This window comes from Schistocerca serialis, chromosome 6 (genome assembly GCF_023864345.2).
Source record: "Schistocerca serialis cubense isolate TAMUIC-IGC-003099 chromosome 6, iqSchSeri2.2, whole genome shotgun sequence".
NCBI classification, from domain to species: domain Eukaryota; kingdom Metazoa; phylum Arthropoda; class Insecta; order Orthoptera; family Acrididae; genus Schistocerca; species Schistocerca serialis.
In genome coordinates, this window is record NC_064643.1 from 522,311,306 (window position 1) to 522,334,416 (window position 23,111).

The following is a 23,111-nucleotide window of genomic DNA, read 5'->3' on the forward strand; positions in this document are numbered from 1 at the left end:
GACAGAACCGTGAAAGAATGTCTACGGTGGCGGGCAGCGTGTGCCGTTTAATTTTCGGTTCGAGTGCAAACGGCTAGTAACGACACCTGTGTTCGATAAGAACGGAAATAAATAAGATACTGTCGAAATATCATCAAACACAAAAATGGCTGTTTGGCTGCAAAGACAAGAACCGTAAATCTCGTACAGATATCCATAATAATCACGTCTGTAAAGTTACTCAATAGATTATTGCGGAATTCAGGAACGCACGCCGAATCCACAGGAAGTTGTTTAGATTTCTATCAGTGTAGTCCTGCCGTAATGACACTGCCATGAGAAGTTGAAGGAACGTGTTCTTTTTGATTGGTCACACGCCGTTACAGCGCTGCCTTCCTGGTCTGTTCCTCTGACAGAATTTCTAGCCGTAATCTTCATTTCTTCACGGATTAGTAGGTTACGCAAAACTCTGATGTCTTCCTGGCTGCGCTGTGGAGGTACAACGCTGAAGGAATGTCGACTGCATCATTTGTGACCGATTTCTTGCACTGGCTTGAGTAATCTGCTTCCGAAGGTCACGACCGAGCCGCTTCGTGACAAAACGCAAGACCGTAACAACAGTGACAGATCATTGTGATTTTCGAAGCGTAGAGCCATTTCATTAGAATTTATATTGCTGATGCTGGGTTAGATTTGTGCCGAGAAAACGGTTGCTGAATTTTTATGAACTAATCAAGATCCTCGCGAATTCCACTGAATCATTCTCGACTAGTAATTCTAGGCATCTGATTGATTTCAAGCAATCCTCAATACGTCACGTATTTAATTCTGTCATTTCATTGTGTATTTTAGACCTTGATGGTCGGTTTTAAGCATCATTTTACGAGAATGCACGGCCATCGCCATTTCTCTACTCCAGTTTCCCAAAGATTGTGATTTATTAGCAGAATAGTAATAAGTTGCAAATAAACCCAGGACACAAACTGTTTACATCATGTTTTTCCGTTCTTTCCTTGAATATTGTTGCATAATGTGGGATAATTATAATATACTGTAGATCTGACGGAACACACAGAAAAACTTTAAAGAAGGACGACTCGGTTTATACTATAACAAAATGGAGAACAGCGTGTCATGGTTATTAGGTGTGAGAGGAATGAACATTGTGATAAAATAAGAGGAACCTTGTATTCTATGGTACGATTTGTATGTTCATTTCTAGTGGAATGTTTGACATCCAGTTTGAAAGTGGATCATTACACTCTGTGTACAGCGTTTAAGTGTCAATTGCAGAATAATTATGAGGATGCGGCAGTAGATTCTAGTCCTCATCCAGAAATTGTATTTCGAACATTACTAGCAATTCCTAAGTGGTCGAAATCACTTTCTTTTCTCTGCACCAATAATCTATTCCGTAAGCATTCCGGCCTTCAGCTTTTATTAAACTTCTCTAAGTATCCACACCCGAGTAAATATGGCGTTTGAATTCTTTGTACAGTTGTCCCACTCACTGCCATATATTTTTATGGTGTCGTTTCGCACATGCTCCATCTTAAAAAAGTTGCTCATTTCTAGTGCCAGCAATCTTTGGCATTTCCTCTTGCTCAGATTACAAATATTTGCTCCATTGGTGCTAATACCCTTTACTTTTCCATTGCAAATATTAGGTCTGATGTTTCTCATTACATCAGTGAATCAAAGTTCAGTTGATGTATTTCACATGGTTCCTGGCCGATCTTGTCGCATATATCACCAGTATTTTATTGTTTGATGACTCGGTGTCTCCTAAATATTTAAATGTTTTAGAGACCTTAGCCTTCTCAGTTTCAGTGTCTAGTTACTGTCTCACTATGTCCTATTGGAGATATTCCAGAATAGTCCGCATGTTTATATTTATCAATAACCATATTTGAGGAAAGGATACAAGGAGAGTGTGTAGGATACAGTAATCCCCTGGCACTGCGAAGTTACTGCATTACCTAGTCCCAACTGCAAAGCGTAATTCCAATCATTCAGAAACACAAATTCTGAACAAAATTCAAAGCCTCTGTAAAATTTCTACACTTCTGTAGCTTATCACTCTATTACTTCTGGCGGTAAGATGAGTGTGACTGTACCTATTAATAGAGTATTCCATATGGTAGGATTCCTGCACTTAACTTAGGAGCCACTTAGGATCCACTTAGCAACTAATAAATACACGAAACCCTCCGTTGCCAAATTTACCTTTATTGTAATTTTAATTAACGTGGAAGCCATAAAAGCACCAAACATGAAAGCAAAATGTACGCATCTAAAAGCTACTAAAAAACGGAATAAAATCACTTAAATTTGTTTCCACAAGAGGAGAATACAACGTCCCAATTCGGACCTCGCTAACACTACCATTTTACTGACATTAAATATAACAAGATAAATAATCATACACGTGATGAGAACAAATGAATAACACTATCAATCTTTACAGTTGAGAACACGACTATATCCACGAAGGTTCGCGCCCTGGCAAGGGAGATACTTAACTTTAACATATAAGGTGATTACAGTAAGCCCTAATTCCACTCGACAAACGTAGTAACGATATAAGCGAGACAAATGTACTGAAGGAGGATAGCCGGATGTGCCGTATTAAAAAGGGCCACTATCAACCCCGTCAGGACGCGACCCCCGTGAACAAGTCAGTTTCAGCTGCCTGCAACATACACAGAGTCATCTCTAGCTTCTTAAAAACAATTAACATGAAAAGGCACAACGCCTAACGCACTAATAAAATATAAACGATTACTTAACAAAACTAGCTCCTCTTTAGACCAAGCAAACAGCAGAATATTAATAACACGTAAAATACTTCTAACCTATAACAAACTAAGGTATCACGTAATAGAATATCGTCTTGAGCTCATAGAATACTCAGTCTGACTTGCTTGTTTATACAGTGTCAGCTTAAGCAAACTCGCGAATATAAAACTCGAAATATGACAGGAATAATGATTGAAGCCACTGACAATGCTAGGCTGCCACACAGAGGAGACAATAATAATTTACAGCGGCACACAACCGACCTTACATCTCCAATTTAGTATAATCAGAATAAACAATTTTGTGTATAATAATTACTTACAGTACCACGACAACCTCCTAATAACACTTATTACCCAAGGTAGGTGCTGGTATCGAAAGGCACCTGTAGAAATACAGAGTTCGAGAGTATTCGCTTATTGGGAGGGTTTCAATTTTACATCCCTTCCCACATAGCTCTCTGTTTACACACTTCTATAACTTCTGCAATTAAAGAACAGCATATAAATGCATATATAACTGTCACAGATTTAATCAGAATAAGACAGTACCTTAGTATGGCGCAAATGGTTTCATTTGCTTTACACGTGGGATATCTTCACCATTCAGCAATTCCGAAATATATACAACAACGCGTGAGAGAAAGACGTCCCCATGGTATCAACTATGTACTTCACATAATTTCCTGCACGGATACAAGGCAGACGAAGCGTTTTGACATGCAACAGCGGCGAACATCACACATTTCCTCCGTCACGCCATAGACACATCTTAATTTCAATGGCCAGTAACAAGAACCTATACATGCCCTCGCAGAAGAAAAGCCCAAAACACAACAGTGCGCCACCGCGATACCAAACCCGACGTCCCATCAAGTCACTGCCGGGAGCTCTCACCGATCATGCCCATAGCGTACAGGCGTCGTACCACAGGCCTCACGGTAAACGCCAACAAGCCACCTCCGACCCTGCGAATATCCACTCCGCTGTCTCTTTTCTTTCTCCGTTAAGCACCCGACCACCGGCCTGAGTTGCGGAAGGCAAAGATGGTGACCCTATAGTCGATGGTAGCGATGCCATTCTAAGTGCGAGAACACTGGCGCCAGCCGCACCACGGCTCACCATACACACTTCTTCACGCCTATAATCTTTACACTTAAAAATTGTTTGTAACACTGATTTCTATATGATTCTCTTTTTCTGCATTTTTAGTATTTCCCCTTTATGATCTGTACAGTACTATCCTCATTGTCTACCAGAAAGGCTATGCCATATGCGGAATGATCATAATATTATTTTTGTTGCTCCTTTAACATTTTATAAAGTTTCATTTATTCGATCAGAGCGCGAAATTTCAGATACAGCTCAATGTAAAGCCAGGCATCCTCCTGCTATGTCCAGCAAGCTTACAACATTGCACAAATTTCGAAATCATGCTGTATCTGGTTCCATTCCGTTTCAATACAACTCTTGTACGTAAGATGCCAAATAAGGGAAAGGAAACATGACCGCCGTTATAGCGTTTTGTGTTCCAAATACATATAGGGAAACTGTGAGTAGCACAGGCAAAGACGTTATTCCACGGTAAAAGAGTCCTGGGCTTCAATTTTGGGAAGAGGTATTTGATGAGAATGTATGTCTGGAACACAGCATTGAACGGAAATGAATCATGGGTTCTGAGGAAACCAGAAAATAAAGGAATCGTAACGTTCGATTTTTTGTGTTACAGAAGGTTTCGCAAAATAAGTTAACTCATAAGAAATGAAGTTTTCCGCAGAAATGGTGAGGAAAGGAGTATACGAGAGACGATCATTTTAACAAGGTTTGAAGCTCCCCTTGTTCTTCTTCCGTGTTTGCGATATAAAAACGGGGTAGTTTTCAAAATCAGCCTTATGCAAACACAGTTAGTTTATTTTTATATTTACCCAGACATGTGTATATTTACCCAGACCAATGTGTCATATTCTATGGGTCAAATTTTTATTTCTTAAAATTACATGGCTAACTGAACTATATTATTGTACGCCGATTTTAGTGCTCTTTTTCGTCGTTTTTTTTTTAACATGTCATCTCCAAATTAGCAATGAAGATAATTATTGCGTATTTGTGAAGAACTGTTTCAAGTGTGGAAGTTATGTACGTTTCTGTAGTTACTTTTTTTGTCTTCCTTCGTGTTTCTGATTGGGTCTCGATCAACTACTATTCAGTGCATTGTTTTCACTCAGTTTTTCACAAATTTCCGTTCACTACTTCATCTCACTTGCACTTTGACATAATATGGAGAAATTTGATCTCAGCAGACAATCCTGATAACTCATTCACTGAGAGGTGTTATGTTATTGTTGCTGCTCACTTGTTCATCTTTGGTCTTGCGTTTGCTGTGGCACTGATTTTGAACGTTTTATCAGAACTGATGAGGTTGCGGCTGCTGGGCGAGGGCAGAATGTATTTAATAGGTGTGTGTGTGTATGTGTGTGTGTGTGTGTGTGTGAGAGAGAGAGAGAGAGAGAGAGAGAGAGATAGAGATAGAGAGAGAGAAAGAGAGAGAGAGAGAGAGAGAGAGAGATGGAAAGAGGGATGGGGAGGAAACCAAGAGAACAAAAATATCTTTTTAATTTTTTAAAATTTATTTTTGATTTTTAAAATTTTTTTAGTGTGTTTGACTTATGTTTTTTGTATTGTTCATTGAGTGTTCAAACAGTGTTTTCATGCACACTGTTCAGGACTCTCTTTCCCTGTACAACTGGTTTTTCTATGTGGTATTTGTGAGCTTTTGATACAGACTGTTGCTTTCTTTGAGGATCTCAAGATCAGTCTCCATGTTTTTTGAGTGCTGATTTTCTTGTATTAGATGGTCTGCAAAAATGGAGCGTGTACCATCACTTCTTAGGGCTCTGAGGTGTTCAGAGTACTTCGTTTTGAAATTTCTGCATGTTGGGCCTATGTAAACCGACTGACATGAACTACAGGTTAACTGATATATTCCAGCTTTGGAGAATTTGTCTGTAGAGGTGTTCTTAGAGCTTAGATTCTTCTATACTGTGTTATTTGTGCAGAATCATGTTTGCAGCTCTTGTTTCTTCAGTATGTTTCCTATCATGTGGGCGGTTTTGTTACTGTATGTCAATATGTGCCATGCTGTGCTCTTTGTAGGGCGTACCTGGTACAGGTATTTTTCTGGCGTTTGTGTTCTTGGGTCTCTGTTGTGGCTGGTGATTTGTTGATGGCCTCTTTCAATTTGTTTTTTAGTTTTGTTGTTCAGTTTTTTATCATTTGTGTCGTGTACCCATTCTCTCTGGCTATTTGCTGTATTGTATTTAGTCCCTGTGTGTAGCTGAATTTGTCCAGTGGAGTTCGGTTGACCCTCTGCAGGACGTATCTGAAACTTGAGAGTCTATGTGGTAGGGGGGGGGGGGGGGAGTTGGAGTTGATGTGAATGGTTGTACTTGTGGCTGTAGGTTTCTTGAAATTTCCAAAATTATGTTTGTTATTGATTTTGTATATGGTAATGTCTAAGAAACTAAGTTTCATTTCCTCTTGTCTCAATGGTGAATTTTATTTTTGGGTGAACTGTATTCATGTCACTATGTAATTGTTTTATTTGGGTATCTGTTTCATCAATCAAGCAAATGATGTCATCCACATATCAGTACCAGTATATAATCTTGTACTGCTCTGGATGTATGACTTCATTGAATAATTTTTTTTCAGTATGGTTTAGAAATATGTCTGCAAGTAGAACACTGATTGGTGATCCCATTGGTAGGCCATCTTTTTGCAGACAGACCTTTTTCTTGAAAGTTAAATAGTTCTGCTCTGCTGTAAACTTTAGGGTGGCTTCTATTTCATCTGTATGTGTACTTGTTATGTGCCCTTGATACTGCAGCTGTTTTTAACAATGATAATTGTTTCTTGTACTGGCACATTTGTGTACATTGATGTGATGTCAAAAGATACCAGGGTTGTTGTTGATGGTATGTTCCTATCTTTTATCTTTTCAATCAGTTAACTGGTATTTTTTAGGTTCCTCTGGTATGTGAAAGTGTATAATTTCAATAGTAATGTGTGGATGTGTCTAGCTAGATGGTAAGATGGTGCATTTTTTAAATTGACTACAGGCGTCAATCGACAGTTATTTTTGTATATCTTTGGTAAGCTATAGAGGCTGGGTGCTTTGGGATTCTTTTGTGTCATGTATTTGGCTCGAGTTTCCATGACGGTGACTTTGAGGATTTTTAGGAGTTTTTTATGTTTCTTTGGTACCTCATGCTAGGATCATTGATTAACTTGATAATGTTGTTCTGTTCTATAAATTGTTCTGTTTTCTTGATGTACTCTGCCTCATTCAAAAATGGTTCAAATGGTTCTGAGCACTATGGGACTTAACTTCTGAGGTCAATATAGAGGGTCTATACAAGGGCGATGTACTTGAGGACAATATTATGGAAATGGAAGAGGATGTAGATGAAGATGAAATGGGAGATATGATACTGCGTGAAGAGTTTGACAGAGCACTGAAAGACCTGAGTCGAAACAAGGCCCCCGGAGTAGACAATATTCCATTGGAACTACTGACGGCCGTGGGAGAGCCAGTCCAGACAAAACTCTACCATCTGGTGAGCAAGATGTATGAAACAGGCGAAATACCCTCAGACTTCAAGAAGAATATAATAATTCCAATCCCAAAGAAAGCAGGTGTTGGCAGATGTGAAAATTACCGAACTATCAGCTTAATAAGTCACAGCTGCAAAATACTAACACGAATTCTTTACAGACGAATGGAAAAACTAGTAGAAGCCAACCTCGGGGAAGATCAGTTTGGATTCCGTAGAAACACTGGAACACGTGAGGCAATACTGACCTTACGACTTATCTTAGAAGAAAGATTAAGGAAAGGCAAACCTACGTTTCTAGCATTTGTAGACTTAGAGAAAGCTTTTGACAATGTTGACTGGAATACTCTCTTTCAAATTCTAAAGGTGGCAGGGGTAAAATACAGGGAGCGAAAGGCTGTTTACAATTTGTACAGAAACCAGATGGCAGTTATAAGAGTCGAGGGGCATGAAAGGGAAGCAGTGGTTGGGAAGGGAGTAAGACAGGGTTGTAGCCTCTCCCCGATGTTGTTCAATCTGTATATTGAGCAAGCAGTAAAGGAAACAAAAGAAAAATTCGGAGTAGGTATTAAAATTCATGGAGAAGAAATAAAAACTTTGAGGTTCGCTGATGACATTGTAATTCTGTCAGAGACAGCAAAGGACTTGGAAGAGCAATTGAATGGAATGGACAGTGTCTTGAAAGGAGGATATAAGATGAACATCAACAAAAGCAAAACAAGGATAATGGAATGTAGTCTAATTAAGTCGGGTGATGCTGAGGGAATTAGATTAGGAAATGAGGCACTTAAAGTAGTAAAGGAGTTTTGCTATTTGGGGAGCAAAATAACTGATGATGGTCGAAGTAGAGAGGATATAAAATGTAGGCTGGCAATGGCAAGGAAAGCGTTTCTGAAGAAGAGAAATTTGTTAACATCCAGTATTGATTTAAGTGTCAGGAAGTCATTTCTGAAAGTATTCGTATGGAGTGTAGCCATGTATGGAAGTGAAACATGGACGATAAATAGTTTGGACAAGAAGAGAATAGAAGCTTTCGAAATGTGGTGCTACAGAAGAATGCTAAAGATTAGATGGGTAGATCACATAACTAATGAGGAAGTATTGAATAGGATTGGGGAGAAGAGAAGTTTGTGGCACAACTTGACCAGAAGGAGGGATCGGTTGGTAGGACATGTTCTGAGGCATCAAGGGATCACCAATTTAGTATTGGAGGGCAGCGTGGAGGGTAAAAATCGTAGAGGGAGACCAAGAGATGAATACACTAAGCAGATTCAGAAGGATGTAGGTTGCAGTAGGTACTGGGAGATGAAAAAGCTTGCACAGGATAGAGTAGCATGGAGAGCTGCATCAAACCAGTCTCAGGACTGAAGACCACAACAACAACAACAGTCCCCTATAACTTAGAACTACTTAAACCTAACTAACCTAAGAATATCACACACATCCATGCCCGAGGCAGGATTCGAACCTGCGACCGTAGCGGTCGCGCGGTTCCAGACTGAAGCGCCTAGAGCCGTTGGCCACTCCGGCCGGCGTGCCTCATTCATCAGTGCAAGTGTGTTCCCTTTGTCTGCTCTGGTGATGATTGCATTGTACTTTCGAGTTTTTTGTTTAGTTTTATAGATATATTTTGCTCTGTTGTTTTTGTTTTTGAGATGAAGTGGGTCTTGTTCTTCTTGATTATGTGTTTTATCTCTTCTGCTACAAGTTGAAATTTGGGTTCTCCCACTTTTTTTCTTGTTTTATTATGTATTCTGTTTCAGTGATCAGGTTTTCTATGATTTTTTGTGACAAGTTTGTATTTATGTTGTGTTTTGGCAACCTTTCAAGTAATTCTCTTTATTGTTTTGTTAATTCTATGACAGTTAAATTGACAAGTCTGTCATGGAACTGATGTTGGGTCTCTCTCTGTCTTCTTTATCTGTTGTTGTGGAGGATCTCATGAGGTGATTCAGGTTTTGTTTTGTGTTTCTTTATTTTTGTTCATTAGTATTTCTGTCTAAGACCTGATTACTTGAGTTATGTCATCGAAATTGGTCGGTGTTTTTAAGAGGATAGCTAATTAAAGTTGTGTTTTGTACAGCTGAAGATTAAGCTGTAAGCGAATTTCTTCTTCTAACCGAATAACTTCTTCTTTTCTTTTGACTACTTGTGCTGCAGGTGACTTGCTGTTTTCATTGACTTTTACAAAACCAGGGATTATGATATTACTTAGACAGATTTTGTTGAACCTGATGTTGAGGATAGTTTTCTGCAGTTGCACTGTTGTATTCTTGAATTTTTTGTAGAGTTTCATGGGAATTGGTTGGCCTAGCTTTGAGATACTCATTTTACTAAGGTTTGATGCTCTTCCTTTTGTTCTTCCGTGTTTGCGATATGAAAATAATAAGTTTAATAAGTAATGCAAAAAAGTTCTTTCAGAAAGCAGGCTAGTTTTATTCAGCATTCCAGTACATCATATTATATCCTTTAGCCCTTCACTACTTTAAAGGTAACGTTTAAGTAGAATGAGCCGTCATGTGGCTGTCACAATGGATGTTTTTGCATAGCTTAGTGGATGGTTTGACAACAAGCTTAGGTTCCAAAGTAGTCATCCAGTACTAAAGAAAATTAACATTGCAAGTTCGACCGTTCTGTTGCATAATTTGGTAAGCCATACAGTTGTTGAGGTCATTCCTTCCAGAATCCAGGAAACTAGTAACCCTGTGATCATTCGCGCTGTTTTGTGTACGTCCTACATCCCCTGTTGGTCTTACCCAGTATTCTAGAATGGGCCACACAAATGTTTCGCGAGCAATCTCCTCTGTGGACTATTGTAAGCTGCTGGTGATGGGTTTATTAGAAGAGAACTCAAAGCTGTTGTGGGATGTTGTGTGGATCGTGAGACAGCTTCGTTTTCTTCCGTGCTATCAGCCCACTACGATAAAGATGAAGAGTAAGTGCACCAATTCGAGCGTGGCACCCTCGTGGTTGCAGTAGTACGTAAAGACTTAGACAGCTCACCTAATTACTCGACGCGCTTATTACGGTGCGGCGTTTACAGATCCGGGCAATTATTCACTAACGCTAAAAGCTCCTTTTGCACACAGCTATTACAGACTACCGCCGACTGCGAGCGCTTTCTCGCAATTTCAGGCAATTAAACGCTAGATGCTGTCGTTCGTAGCCTCGGCGAGAGATGGTACCGTTTGTGTTCACTCCGTTGTATAACCTGTCGATGGAGCAATTCTCAGTGGCGAATTATACTTTATTGTCATTCTTAAAGCACGTGGATCACGGAAGCCTGCCCTTATCATTTATTTTTCCGGGGAGATGAACCGTACATTCAGCCTCTAAATTTTACCCGGAACTTTGTTTGAAGTGTACCAGGCAATTCAGTATCATTTGACTTACAACTGCAGAAAATGTGAGAAGTGACAAGTATGAATTACAGATCTTCACTTCGGAGTAAGCTGTAATTAGAGTAACGTAAGAGAATAAGATTCTACTATACAGTCAACCAAATTATTTCCTGAAAGTTCTAGTCGTAGCGCGAAACCCGTCTCCGTTGTCTCATCGCAGGCGAGCTCTTAAATCCTAACATTCCTTCCTTTCTTTGTATTTTCCCCTTGCCCTATAACATTTTTTTCCAATTTCAAAAGACGCTAATTACAGGTAAATCCCTCTATATGCGACAAGATCTTTTGTAATCGTCCTAGTTCACGGATGTTCAGTCTGTTTATCGACTAGGTGGTTATTATAAACTACATGCAAAATGCTCTTCAGCATATTAATTGTTTTTACTTGACACTACTAGAAATGTCAGACAACGTTTGCTCATTACATAGTACTACAAAAAGAGTGACTTGCCAGCCATCTCCCTGACAACACGTGACACTGTGCAATTAATCTTGTTGGAGACGGCCTACCCCTCTACTCTTATTACGAGGTTACTTAAGCAGTCGACGAACTAGGCAATAATATTTTGAAATTAAAGAATAATATATTTATCTTCTAAAAAGACCTATATGAACGAACTCAGTAACTCTCTACGACGTTATCAGCTATTAATAATGTAGAAAAATTTTACGAACAAATAAGAAAATGATTAAACCGTCTCACAACTACTTAGAGTAAGACGAGGGAACAAATTTTATTTAAATAATGAGTAAGAATACTCATTCTGGTTCCAAAGCGCATGTGACAAATAAATCATGGTTTGTGCTGATTTTAAATCAAAACAAAGACACCAAAATCGCAAAAAATAAACGATTACTATTTTAAATATACATAATCATGAAACAATTAGGAAACGTGCTCGTATGAATGCGAACCTCACGTTTCAGTGAAGTTGGCCTAGTTCCCTGTTCTAATTTCAGTGGCAATTGAGTTCGAGACAGTGTTATAAAATTGGATTTCGACCAAATTTCACTTCTGTGTCAAAACCCCATTGCGAGTGCTGTCTCCTTTGATGTCATTTGTCAGACTCTCATTGTTAGCACAATACAGTATAACGTATTTGCGGTATTTCCTCGAGATAAAAATATTCTCCTATGAAATGTTTAATCATTCTTTCGTTTTATCAAGTAAGGCTCTGTGTGCTGTTAGCATAGTTCAGAAACCGACGGGGACTGGTCCTACTGAATTTACTGACAATCGTGTTTCGCATTTTTAAAATTATAAAGAATCAAATGTTCCAAATGGCTACAGCTAAAAATGGTCTTATTGACTGTGTTAACCAGAATGTTGGTTTCAACATCACGGCGCTTTACTAGGCATGGTCCTAAAAGATGTTAAATGCTCATAGCTTGCTCTGAGCTTTGGACTTACTCAACCCAGTAAAGCAGGTCCTAGAGTTTAACGTGGTCATTGAAATACAGTGAAACATTGCATGTTTAACATATTTAAGACGAAGTATAGGACCTCCTGAATGAAATGAGCAGTGTAATGAATACAGAATAATGGATTAAGAATAAATCACAGGAAGACGAAAGTATTGACAACCAACACAAATGAGAAGAGCGAGAAAGTTAAAATCGATATTCGTGATCACGGCGTAGATGAAGTTAAGGAATTCTGATACCTAGCCAGTAAAATAGCCAGTGACGGAGGAAGGAAGGAGGACATAAAATGCGTACTAGCACTGGTAAAAGGGGCATTCCAGGCCAAGAGAACTCTACTAGTATGAAACATAGACTTTAATTTGAGGAAACAAATTTCTCAGAATGGACGATTGAAGTGCAGCATTGTACGTTAGTGGAACATGGACTGTGAGATAATCGGACAAGAAGTGAATAGAAGCATTTGAAACGTGGTGCTAACAATTATAATTAAAAATAAGTGGACTAAAAAAGTAAGGAACGATGATGTTCTCCGAAGAATTGGAAAGAAGGGAATATATGGAAAACACTGATAAGAAGAAGGGACTGAATGGTAGGACATCTGTTAAGACATCAGAGAAGAGCTTCCATGGTGCTAGAGGGAGCTGTAGAGGGTAAAAACTGCAGAGGAAGACAGAGAATGGATTAAATTCAGCAAACAGTTAAAGACGTAGGTTCCAAGTGCTACTATGTGAAGAAGAGGTTGACACAAGAGAGAAATTCCTGGCGAGCAACGTCAAACCAGTTATGATACTGGTGACCCTAAACGTTTATATATGTTGTCCGAGAAGTCACTTACAAAACTTTTCGAAGACTAAATTATCGATATATTTGAAATGAAATCACGATCGATTTCTCAGGCAAGCATCGGGAAAGGGACTGACATCTCATCGGCCAGAAACGAGCGAGTATTATTTCTACTGCGTTTAAATGACGTAGTTTGAAAGTTACCAAAATATTCTCTTTTCAGTATGAAGGCAGCCATATAGCATGCTATACGTATAAGGCATAACAATTGAATCCCCATTATACTATCAAACTACAATGTCTCTAAAGTTAAATATGTCATGTCGTCACCTAATTCGAAGAATTTCTAGTGGCATTACGGAAGATGAGCTGTTAACTGTGACTAGGAAACCTGATCCAGACGCTCCAGATATTTTAATTTGTTCTTAGTGAGGATATCGCATGGGAACAGTGGACTCAAGGAAGCAATGACACGTCAGTGATTTGACATCTTCAATGCGTGCGTTTATTCAATAAATATTTGTACAGTAGTCAGGTGGCGCCTACTCGGCGCCCGCCGCCGCCTCCGCCTCAGCCGCTCGGGCCGCTAGTACTGGTAGCCTCCGTTGGCGGCGATGCCTCCGCTGCCGGGTGCCGGCGCGCCGTAGTTGTAGCCTCCAGCGCCTCCAGGGCCTCCAGCGCCTCCAGCGCCTCCAGCGCCTCCGAAGCCTCCGCGGCCGCCGCCGCCGCCGCCGCCGCCGCCTCCGGGGCCGCCGAAGGTGGCGGTGCCCTCGTACTTGACGTTGGGCCGGTAACCCTGCTCGTCGGCCACGTAGTCTACGCGCTGCTGGCGGCCGTCGGGCAGCTGCACGTGGTACATGCCGTTGGCGACGTGGCCCTGGCGGGACTCCTTGTGCCCGAAGTCGAGTCCTGCGGCCGCGTCCTGTACTTCGTACGAGAACTCGTAGTTCGCCGGCTCCTGCAGGCACACAACGAGGCGGTGTAGCACAACGGAGAAAACATAGGTAAACGCTTGTAGAAAGTGCATGCGGTGCAGCAAGCATGTAGCGAAGGAAATCGTCCAGGATACTCAGAAAAAGTAAAGCGAGCATTCTTGTCATCACCTGTAGATAACGAGTGTAGATGAACAGCACTGCAGTCCGTTACTGAAGTGAGATCACTACCGTCGCAGAGTCACCATTCCGTTTCGCTGGAAACTTCTTCACCATCTAGTTGTCTCCCTACCCTACTGAACACTGTACGATTTTCAGTATAACCTAATGAATAGTAGGTGACTGACTACTCAATCGGCTTTTGGACTGGATTGATGACTTCCTAAGGCAAAGGAAGGAAGATTAGGTTTAATGTCCCGTCGACATCGAGGTCATTAGACATGACAAACAAGCTCGGATTGTGTCGAGGATGGGGAAGGAAATGGGCCGTGGCCCTTTTAAAGAAACCATCCCAGCATTTTCCTGGAGCAATTTAGGGAAATCTCGAAAAACCTAAATCTGGATGGCCGGACGGTGGCTTTAACGGTCGTCCTCCCGAATGCGAGTCCAGTTTGCTAACTACTGCCCCACCTCACTTGGTGATGAGTACCTAACATATTCCAAGATACGTCAAGCATCATATTACTTCATCTCATACATATTTTATGGTGAGAATGTGATGATAGAATCTGGCTTCCCCTTTCCGGCTCACCCCTCATTTAAGGTTACAGGCTGGAATTCTGATTATAGTTGCATGTTGGGCATGGCTTTAAAGCCACCGGATGTACTGATGTGCAGATGATGCATTCAGTCAATATTCACGATAACATGGAATTAACAGAGCGGCTAAATAAGTCACGAAGTAGAAAATTAAATCCCGGAGCTATGAACTTATAATTTTACCACTGAGTAGTTTGATTCTATGGGGTGCCCGATCATAGTGCTACTCACGTGTTACACACTGCATGATTTAGAATGAATGTATAAAAAGACGTTAGAAGGGATAATTTCTTTTGGTGTGTGATATTATTTTCAGTCTTTACACCCTGTATCAACACCAGTACATTTGTGTGATGTTAAACCGTGAAAAGTAAGAACTTAGACCAGTGACAAATCCTGAACTGTCCTTGAAGCACAGAAGAGGTGAGGTGAAAGCTGTGTCTACATTAAGGAAGAAAGCAAAGCAACTTACTGCTTAATTGTCTTCCAGCCCGCTAGTTGGCTTCTTCCGACTTACCGATGGGCCCTCATCGCCACCACCACCGCCGCCGCCGCCGGGTCCACCACGTCCGTAGCCGCCCCCCGCGCCGCCTCCACCGCCGCCCCCAGCAGCCGGTGGCAGGTAGGACAGATCGGGGGCAGCGACCGCCGCCGCCACCAGGCACGCCACCACCACGGAGATTGTACACACCTGCCACAACACGAGGACCTGGTTGTAAGGACGCACCCAACATTCTGCGGACACGTTCTGTGCCGTAATGCTTCAGTGCTCAAGATCCTTATCGGTATCGAAACAGTTCAGAGGCGATCCGTATGCTTTGCTACCGGCTGGTTTGTTCAATACGAGAGTGTTATGGCAATTCTCCGTGAACTTTGAGGGAAGAAAACGATTTTGTCGCGACTCGATATTGACGACATATTTCAGAACGACTGTACCAAGTTGTAAGATCCACAGTAAATTCCACAGCCGTCTCAATCTGCTGCTTCGTGTAACGGAAATTTTTGGCTGCACCAGAAAACTTGGAGCGATAAAAGATTCTTTAAAAGGTGATAAGTTGATGGGCAAGAAATCTAATAGCAACAGAAAAGGATTTTTGGTATCGCTCAATAAGCGGCTTAAGAATTTAATTTCCAGAATGATCGATGAAAGAACCTCTCCAAAAATTAAAAACAAGAAAACACCAAAAATTAATATGTAAAGGGATTCTTTTATGATTTTTTTTAAAAAAAAATCTTCCATTCAAATGCCACTGTAAAGTAAACCAGTGGTTTATCCCATAGTGGTTGCCGTAATGACTGACAATACTGATGTACTCATCTTTATTCTTAATATAAATCTATTCCGTTTAAATGACTGTCATATACTCTGATCTAGAATGAAATTGTTGCCTTTGCTTTCTCATTACGGGGCGTTCCTTCTAGACACGTACCATTTCGATATGAGGCCATTTACATGGAATGCTGAAACTCCTCCGATATGTCTAAAGAATGGTCACTGACGTAATTAAGAGAGTGCCTCTAAATGGGTAATAAGAATAAAAAACTAGCAACTACAAAAAATTAGAGCTGTTGAGTTTGATATTAGAAAAGCGTGTGTCGTTCCAATTAGGGAGAAGCATTGTTATCTTTCTAAGACTGTTTTTAAAATTAGTACCTGGTAGGAAAGAAATTACAGTTAAATCCTCGTTGATTGAAATTGTATATTGGTAAGAAACGTACCAAATGTACTTCGATGTGATCGAATATTATGCCTATACTAAAAGTCTGATATTTTTGATTTTGCTCAACGTAAAGTGTTTCGGAACCGTAGCTTCAGAGAGGATCAGATGACACGTATGGCTGATTGTGGGGAGGAGTTCGTCAGTCTAAAGCTATAAGAATTATGGCACGTAGTTGTCGTCATTTGTTGAAACGCGAATAAAGACGACCTCCACTTTGAAAGCAGGAAAGTGCAAAGTTATGTGTTACCTGCTCTCACAGTCTGAATTAGACATGAGGGCCGTGGTCTACTGAACATTAATTTTCAAATAGAACGGAAAAAGACTGAAGAGGGGACGAATGGTAACTGAAACTAGGGAATAACTCTTAGTGACATCGAGAGACGGTTTTTTGTGACTTAGACTCACCATGTCACTGCTGTGCTGGGCTGGAGTGAGGCAGTTGGAGCTGAGATGAGCTGACTGATGCTGCTGGGAGGTTCCGGCGCTCTTTTATACCAGATCCCGACGCAGGGCCTAATTGAGCGTCGCTTTCAATTACCGCCCGGGGATCTCCGTGTCACAACAGCCGACATGATGCGACATAAAAGCTACGCGACGAGTCGCGCTCCTCCGCTGTTGCAATGGAGCCGCTGCGGTTTGCGCCAAAAATTAAGCGAAGCTCGGTTTCGTGCCGCTTGCAATGGCGCCCATCCCAGTTGCTCGATTTTGTAAGGAGCTCTCAGCTGTCTGCAGACGCGACGGCTGCCTCTCCTCCGAGAACTTCGTTGTTGTCTTCTCACCTTCAAATTACGGATTCTTCACAAAGAGAAGCCTACTTACTGGAGTCCCCTTTGATCAATAACTTTTGAAAAGTTTTCATTTTCCCAACTGAGCCTCCACTGAATTGAGTATAGTAACCGATGTCCGGCACCTTACTCCCTCTGAATATTCCGTATGACATAATAACTCTCTCTCGCTTCTCCTCATAGTTCATATGCTTAATCAAGTTTGAAGTCGTCACCATTTCACTGCTCGATTACTCACTGTAGGTCGTTCCGTTCTCTGCGAAAAGAGAGGCTCCTAAGTGCATTCGCAAATATTTTAGTTTCCTATTTTCCAAACCTTTAAACTCGCTTGGTAACCCACTATTCATCACTCTGAGAACGAGCCTGTATTTTCTAAACTTCACTCATACATACTTAGGCATTATAACTACAAATAAACTGGAAAGATCAAATAACAAAAGTTGTGTGAAAAGGCAACCAAAGACTGCAATTTGTTAGCAGTACACTTAGAAGATAGGACAGGTCTACTGAAGAGACAGTCTGCACTACGCTACACTTGTTCGTCTTCTTCCTCATGTGGTAGAACTGATGGAGGACATCGAGAAAGTTCAAAGAAGGGCAGCGTGGTTTCTATTATCAAAAAACAGGGGAGAGAAAGTTGCGTATACAAACACATCAAAAAAAAAGTTTTCCATCACCTCGGTTCTGAGAGTTCCGTAACCTGTACAGAAAATTGGAATTGAGATCAATATAAACATCATTTCTGCCCTTTTTGTTGCTCATGAAAACCACACATTGCATGTTCTATCATCATACAGCGAGACCTTCAGAAGTGGTGGTCCATATTGCTGTACACACCGGTACCTCCGCACATCCTCCTACATTGATGCATGACTGTATCTTCAGATTACGGGAACAGCGGTGATGCAAAACTTTTTTTGATGAGTGTAATATGCGAGCTGGGGTGGCAATCATTAGGACAAAGGCGTTTTTCGTTGCAGCAGGACGTTTTTACGAAATTTCAGTCTACGAATCTCTCCTTCGAATGCGAAAATATTTTATTGGTGCCCACCTTCATAGGGAGAAATGGCCATTGTAATAAAATATGAGAAAACAGAGTTCGCTCGGAGATGTTTAAGTGTTCCTTTTTACCACAGGCTGTTCGAGGGTGGAACGATAAAGAAATAAAACAAAATAGGTTTTTCATGCAGCTGTCAAGAGCATAGATCTACTTGGGGAAATTCATGATGCACAGTTTGCTGTCTTTTTGTTGTAACTAAGCAATGGTGTTGTGCACTTACTACTCTCACATGTTTTCATGTTTACGATGTTGTTTTCTGCTTGGTTAAGCCTGCATTACGCCGTCAAGTAACAATCTTCTTACGGTTTCAAGTCAACAAAGGCGTATACTTTCCTGATTAAATGGCATGTAAGCCATGTGAAGTCAAAACAGATAGTTTTCCACTGTGAAGACGGCCCGCTATCGAAACCCATAGTCAGTACATAAATGGTACTGTAAGACAACAGAGAATGTATCATACATTTCTTCAGGTACAGAAATAGCTTGAAGGTACTTCGATGAAACCTCTGCAAAGCACTTCATTGTGAACTGCAGAGTAGATGTAGAGGTACAAAAAAAATCACTTCAAATAATTTTAAACCAAGGCCAACCACAGCTAAAATACTTATACATAGTTTACAGAATTTTCAGGTAGTAGAAACCAGATGTTGAAATGGTAAAAGCGATGAACAAATAGCTGAATGAAAGCTTTTTAATCCGCTGTAGCTGGGATGGAAGTGGACTAACGAGCTTCCATTCAGCTACATGTTCATCACTCTTATTCATTTTAACACATGGATTTTACTAGCTAAAAGTTCTATAAACTATGTAAATTTCACTTCGTCCTTGCAGATTCTGGAACGAACTTTCTTCCTGTATATTTTTCGCAATAGACCAATCTTACCTGCGGATCTGTGTGTATGTTGGCCTAAGCGTTCCTGAAAAAACTGTACCTTACCTTTTATGGATATTAAAAATTTTCTGAAAAATTTACTCTGTAGCAACCATAACGGATTCCGAAAGATACTACCGTGCGAAAATCATCTCACTATACTCATCCCCGAGACTTTAGAATGTGCCGACATTAATATCCTGTTACTTTTAGAGGGCGTGTAACACAGTAATGCGTTGTCACCAAAACAACAAAATACGAGTGAGTGGAATGTAAGCCTAATCTGTGTTTTAACTGAAGGGTTCTTATCAAATAGAGCGGAGATAAATCTTCAAACATGAAAGTAGCTACTTTCCCATGTACAAGGAGTGTTACAGTGCCAGTACTGTTCACAATATACACAAGTTGGAGAAAAATTGTGTCACAGAACTTTAACCCTGGATAGCTGATGCCAGTAGGAACCAAAATTACTAGTGTTGTGTAGGAGGGCGACGTACCATTTTTAAACTACGGAAACTTGGCGCCACGCGCTCCAATTGGCCGCAGAATTGCCCTGTTGCCGGATGCTCTGGACAACGCATGACCGCGAATGCTTTGCCTGCCGGAGATCGCGATGTATGCAAGGCCGTCCGCACGCTTTGTGGTAGCGCACCAGCCTTCCACTCTGGGGAGCTGGGGGCGAATCCACCGGGTCCCGATACATCCATTGTAGTTTCGTGATAAGACGTACCGGGAAGAAACGCGTCACCAGCTATTACTACTCGTACAGAAAGTCTTTTACAAATTGTGTCGGCCCCGAAAAGGGCCTTTTTTTGTAGCTAGTACATTCTTTACTTAAAGCAGGTGCTCGAACTGGCAATCCTCTGACACGACACAAAGCTTGATAATTTCGAACGGTGTTTTGCGTCAATGATTCCTGGAATTACCCTAGTGTGACAGGCGGCATATTGGATGCGAACTATTAATTCCTCTTCTTTTTTAGGTGGTTCGCGTCCGGGTGGGTGAACTAGAACCTTGAAGAATCTCCGCAGGACAAAGTCCGGTGGCGTGAAGTATGGTGATCGCGGGGGCCATGTCCTATGAGCACCTCTGCCAATTACCTGGTCGTCGAAGAGTTCATCCGCACAAGCACGACTGTTATATTCGGGCGCCCCATAGTGCTGCAACCACCTCCGTAGCCATATGTCCAGGGGAACATCTTCCAGCAGGCCGGGTAGAGTTTCTTGCAAAAAGTGAAGGTAATTTGTCCCAGTAAGCAGAGGAGGTAGACGCACCAGCCCAATCAGATGATCACCCACAATGCTTGCCCAAATGTTGAGTTAAAAACGTCCCTGGAGTCCATGGAGGTACGTGATGTGAGAGTTTCCCCTTGCTCAGTAATGAACGTTTCGAGTGTTGCAAAGGCCTTGCCGATGGAAGATGCACTTGTCGGTGAAAAACACAATGGCAGGGAAGTCGGGATCTCGTGCAACACGTCACAGGAACCAGCAGCAAAACCCTAGCCTGTGTTCATACTCCGCCACAGTATTTAGGTCTTGGATAGGATGGAAACTAAATCGATGCTGGCCGTTATCCTTCGAAACCTCCCAGACTAGCCGATGAGTGACCCCCATGTCGTAGGTGCTTCCCCAAAGCGCTCGAGCACAGTCTCTTCAAATGCAGCATTCCTTCGTGTTCGAGGTCTTCCAGTTTCACCATGATATCCCGCTAACGAGCCTTTATCGGCAAGACGCCGCTAAATTGCTATAAACGTTTGCGAATGTGGATGGCGTCTTGCTGGGTACCATTCCCCATACAAACTTCATGTGCATTACTGTCAGCCGGTCCATAAACAAGAAACATATCTCGTTGTTCTTCAGACGAATACTATTCGCCATGCTTACTGTATGACTAAATCGCAGTTGACGTGTGTGTGCTCCGAAGCGAAGCTTACGTGTGTATGCCTCTCACGCGAGGTGGAGACAAACAGCAAAATCTATTCGACACATATGCGTATCACGTTGGGGCCGTGACGGGCCGAGGGACGTATGTATGTGTGAACCGTCATACATAGCGCTGTCCGTCAACCGACGAACGGCAACAGGGCAATGCCACGGCCAATCGGAGCGCGTGGCGTCAAGTTTCCGTAGTTTAAAAATGGTGAGTTGTCGACCTACACCAAATTAGTAATTTTGGTTCCTACTGGCATCAGATGTCTAGGGTTTAAAATTTGGTGACACAATTTTTCTGCACCCTGTATATAAATCATCTAGTAGACATCCTTGGAAGGTCCATAAGGCTGTTCACTGGAGGTGTTGCTGGGTACAAAAACGTCTCAAAGATCGAAAATTGTTGTGAACTGTAGGAATAACTGCAAAGGATCGCGGCTTGAATTAAGGTTTAGCAGTTGATCTTGAGTGTGAACAAAAGCAAGGTACTGCGCTTACGAGCGGCTCTAGGTGGAACAGTCTGGAACCGCGCGACCGCTACGGTCGCAGGTTCGAATCCTGCCTCGGGCCTGGATGTGTGTGATGTCCTTAGGTTATTTAGGTTTAAGTAGTTCTAAGTTCTAGGGGACTGGTGACCTCAGAAGTTAAGTCCCATAGTGCTCAGAGCCATTTGAAGCATTTTTTTATTGCGCTTAAAACTGTAGGAAAACCCGTTATTGCATGATTACATGTGTGCCGTTCAATCACTGGAAACAGTAACATCCATCAGATCTTTGGGAATATTTAAAGTAGATCGGCCATATAAAACTAGTAGTAAGAAAGGTAGATGCCGCACTAAAATGTAACGGATGAATGCTCAGAAAGTGTCGCTTCGAACAAACTTGGATACTGCTCCTCAAGATGGTACTTGATAGAAGACATAGAGGAGATCGAAAGAAAAGCAGCGCTCTTTGATCGGTTTGATTTAGTAAGCGCGAAAGCGTCGAGAAAATAATAATCCAGCCACAGCGCGAGATGCTACAAGAGATGGATTGGACTGCGAAAAGACCACGAAACTGAACTTACAGAGATAATAGTCCATACCGAGACTTACAAACAGTCTATCTTCTCGTGCCGTATTCATAACTGGAACAGGCAAAGCGGAGAGTGACAGCGATGCATCAAGCGCTCTCCGTAAGGTGGCTTGCAGCGTATAGATGTAGATTAAGTCCAACTCATTATTTCTTCTGCTATACATCGTCTGGAGTGTTATGCCAACAGGACGCAAGACATGGTTACTATAAGAGAAGATATACACAGTACGATGTCTAGGAACATCCGTAAATCGTCATTGTCAGTTATGATCCCAGAACTACCTCTTAATTTAGATACTCGCACAATGAACAAACTATACTACGGGAAATATAATACGTTTCAGTTTAATCTAGAGTTTTACGTATCACGACAAGGTCTAATCTATCCCAGGTTTTTCAGCAGTGAAATTGAGGTAATGCCTAAATTGGGATACCTGGCAATATCGTTAGAGCATACACTGTGTGAATTCTTTAGTAGCAAGACTATACCTCTGAGCAATCAATAAGGAATTAACACTTTTAAAAATTGGCTGGATGGCTATTCGCCCAACAGATCTATGAAGAGGGAAAAAATATTAAGGCAACAGCATTCAAAGACCCAGGGGAATGATTAAAAGTACAAGTGACGTGCTGCAATTGCCTATTTTTAATTCCTTGTTTATTTGAAAATAAACATTTATTACTGCATTTAATTATTTTAACGTTTTTAGTCCTCTGTCAGCTGAAAAATAATTCTTGTGCCTCTTCTAACTGTCAGTATTTACAAATGTCAAAGGAAGCGGCTGTGTGTTTGAGGATTAACGTTTATAAGGAACTGATTGGAAGGTGTGTTGAATCTAAAACCACTAAAACCACTATTCCAATTAATTATGTCCTTCTCTATTTTCCAGACGATTCTTCACTGTTTGTTTCACAACCGAGTAACAAACCAACGAATTGAATGTGAGAATACTGATGTTTCTAAAAGTCACAGAATGAAGAGTGTT

At 41.3% G+C, this 23,111-nt stretch overlaps 1 protein-coding gene across 1 annotated transcript; it reads right to left on the reverse strand.

The window, feature by feature from the left end:
- Positions 1–13,582: 13,582 nt before the first annotated feature.
- On the reverse strand, positions 13,583–16,857 carry LOC126484961 (uncharacterized). Its single transcript, XM_050108562.1, has 3 exons — positions 16,814–16,857; positions 15,205–15,378; positions 13,583–13,954 (listed from the first exon to the last, which is right to left on the reverse strand). The coding sequence occupies exons 1-3, from the start codon at positions 16,814–16,816 to the stop codon at positions 13,583–13,585; spliced, it is 549 nt and encodes a 182-aa protein (XP_049964519.1). The 5' UTR covers positions 16,817–16,857.
- Between the last annotated feature and the right edge of the window lie 6,254 nt (positions 16,858–23,111).

Bases quoted from the DNA above. Each gene is read 5' to 3' on its own strand.
- LOC126484961 (XM_050108562.1), bottom strand. The intron at 13,955-15,204 runs GTAAGTCGGAAG...GTGTGCCTGCAG, and splicing joins GTGGCGATGAGGGCCCATCG to GAGCCGGCGAACTACGAGTT.